The sequence below is a fragment of the Cyprinodon variegatus genome, unplaced genomic scaffold (assembly GCF_000732505.1).
Source record: "Cyprinodon variegatus isolate N-32 unplaced genomic scaffold, C_variegatus-1.0 Scaffold1242, whole genome shotgun sequence".
NCBI classification, from domain to species: Eukaryota; Metazoa; Chordata; class Actinopteri; order Cyprinodontiformes; family Cyprinodontidae; genus Cyprinodon; species Cyprinodon variegatus.
This window is the reverse complement of record NW_015151695.1, coordinates 174316-175923: the sequence shown is the minus strand read 5'-3', so window position 1 is coordinate 175923 and position 1608 is coordinate 174316. Positions and strand designations below refer to the sequence as shown.

At 45.1% G+C, this 1608-nt stretch overlaps 1 protein-coding gene across 1 annotated transcript in view; it reads right to left on the bottom strand.

Annotated features, from left to right (window-relative positions):
• Positions 1-1608, bottom strand: part of ttc27 (tetratricopeptide repeat domain 27) — a 74883-nt gene that overhangs the window by 19710 nt on the left and 53565 nt on the right. Inside the window, exon 11 of the mRNA XM_015401636.1 lies at positions 1072-1299. Coding sequence (XP_015257122.1) covers positions 1072-1299 — 228 coding nt within the window. The remainder of the gene's footprint in view (positions 1-1071; positions 1300-1608) is intronic.

The window sequence follows — 1608 nt, the reverse complement described above, 5'->3', positions numbered from 1 at the left end:
CAGACGGCAGGCTGCCCTGAAGGTCGTTGACGGACGCCAGGCTGCCCTGGGGCTTGTTGACAGACGGCAGGCTGCCCTGAAGGTCGTTGACGGACGCCAGGCTGCCCTGGGGCACGCTGACAGATGCCAGGCTGGCCTGGGGCTCGTTGAAAGATGCCACAGCTGCCCTAGGGCTTGCTGACAGACGCCAGGCTGCCGCACTCTGACCAACATCAGGAGCCAATAAGGCTAGAGTGGCAGACCGACGACAGGACGAAGCTGGAAGCCGGACCTGTGGTTTGAATTTATGACCACTCAGTTGCTGGGCAAACTCCTGCATCCAAAGCCACCAAATGTGCTTCATTTTTATGACCTCATGTAGGCTTCATACGACCTCCAATCAGCAAAAAAAAAATCAGTGTTTGAGTCCTCCGACATCCTGAAATCTGCAAGCACTGCACTGCTCTCCATGTGAATGACTAATTAAAAATGATTAGAAATCCAATGATTCTGCAGAAAAAAGGATGCGGCCGTCTACGTTTGCTGAAGGCAATCATAACTTAAAATCCTGAGAAAAGAACTTTCAAGGACTACTGAGATTTTATGGCTGTTTAAAAAACTTTTCAGGATTTCAAAGACCAGTGGGTAGAGGGTGTTGAACCGATTCCTTATTCGGCGTTGTTACAGCCACAGTGTTTGGGTTCCTACACTGAGCCGGATCAGAGGATAACATATACGCCCCGCAGCTTGTTTAAAAAAGAAAACGATGTTCGACTCAGTGAGAGAAAGAGGATCAAAACCTGCTGATAGAAGCTACACATCTGCCAGCAAGGGCCACAATTCATGACCACATGGTTCACATAAAGACAATAATAAAAATAAAATAAATGAATGAATAAAAACCAAATGTAAGAAACAATATCTTACTTCCTCCAGATACTGAACAATTTAACAGAGCTTTGCTTAATAGATAATTTCACATTTTACAACTAAACATGTTAGATGTAAACAAAAAATTCAGACCGTCCATTTTGGAAAATATTCTGTGAAAAAGCTGCATTTAAACCTATAAAGTCTGTGAAAGCTCAGTACCTGCATGGTGTTGATCTTGAGCGATTCCTCAAAGCAGTCCACGCACTGCTGGAACTCTTTGCTCCGGAGGTGCAGCAGAGCCTTGGAGCGCATGGCTCTGGCACTCCTTCGGCCCGACAGCTCCCACGCTCGATCGTAGTACTGATGGTCGTTCAGGATGTCTCCTAACAAACAGAACAGACTCGGGGTCTCCTTCTTCTCCAGCTCTCTGCGAACAATCTCCTCAGCCTGAGCAAACATCCAGAGGAAGAGAAAGGAGCACGTTCATTGGATGTGATCAGATCCGGTGGGCTTGGTTTTCTGGCTGGGAAAGCCAATTATCATTACCCAGGATCATGGGAGTTAAATGTGGTGAAATGTTAAAGACGTTTGGAAAACTTTCCCTGACAGAAGATCAACTGACACATCTTCAAGTATCATCACAGCAGATGTGGTGAATTTCAAATGCAGATGATACAGAACTGAAAAATTAAATTACAGGACTTTGCTGAAAACGTTAAAAGATAAACAGAATAAAAAGAATGACCTAAAGAAAGG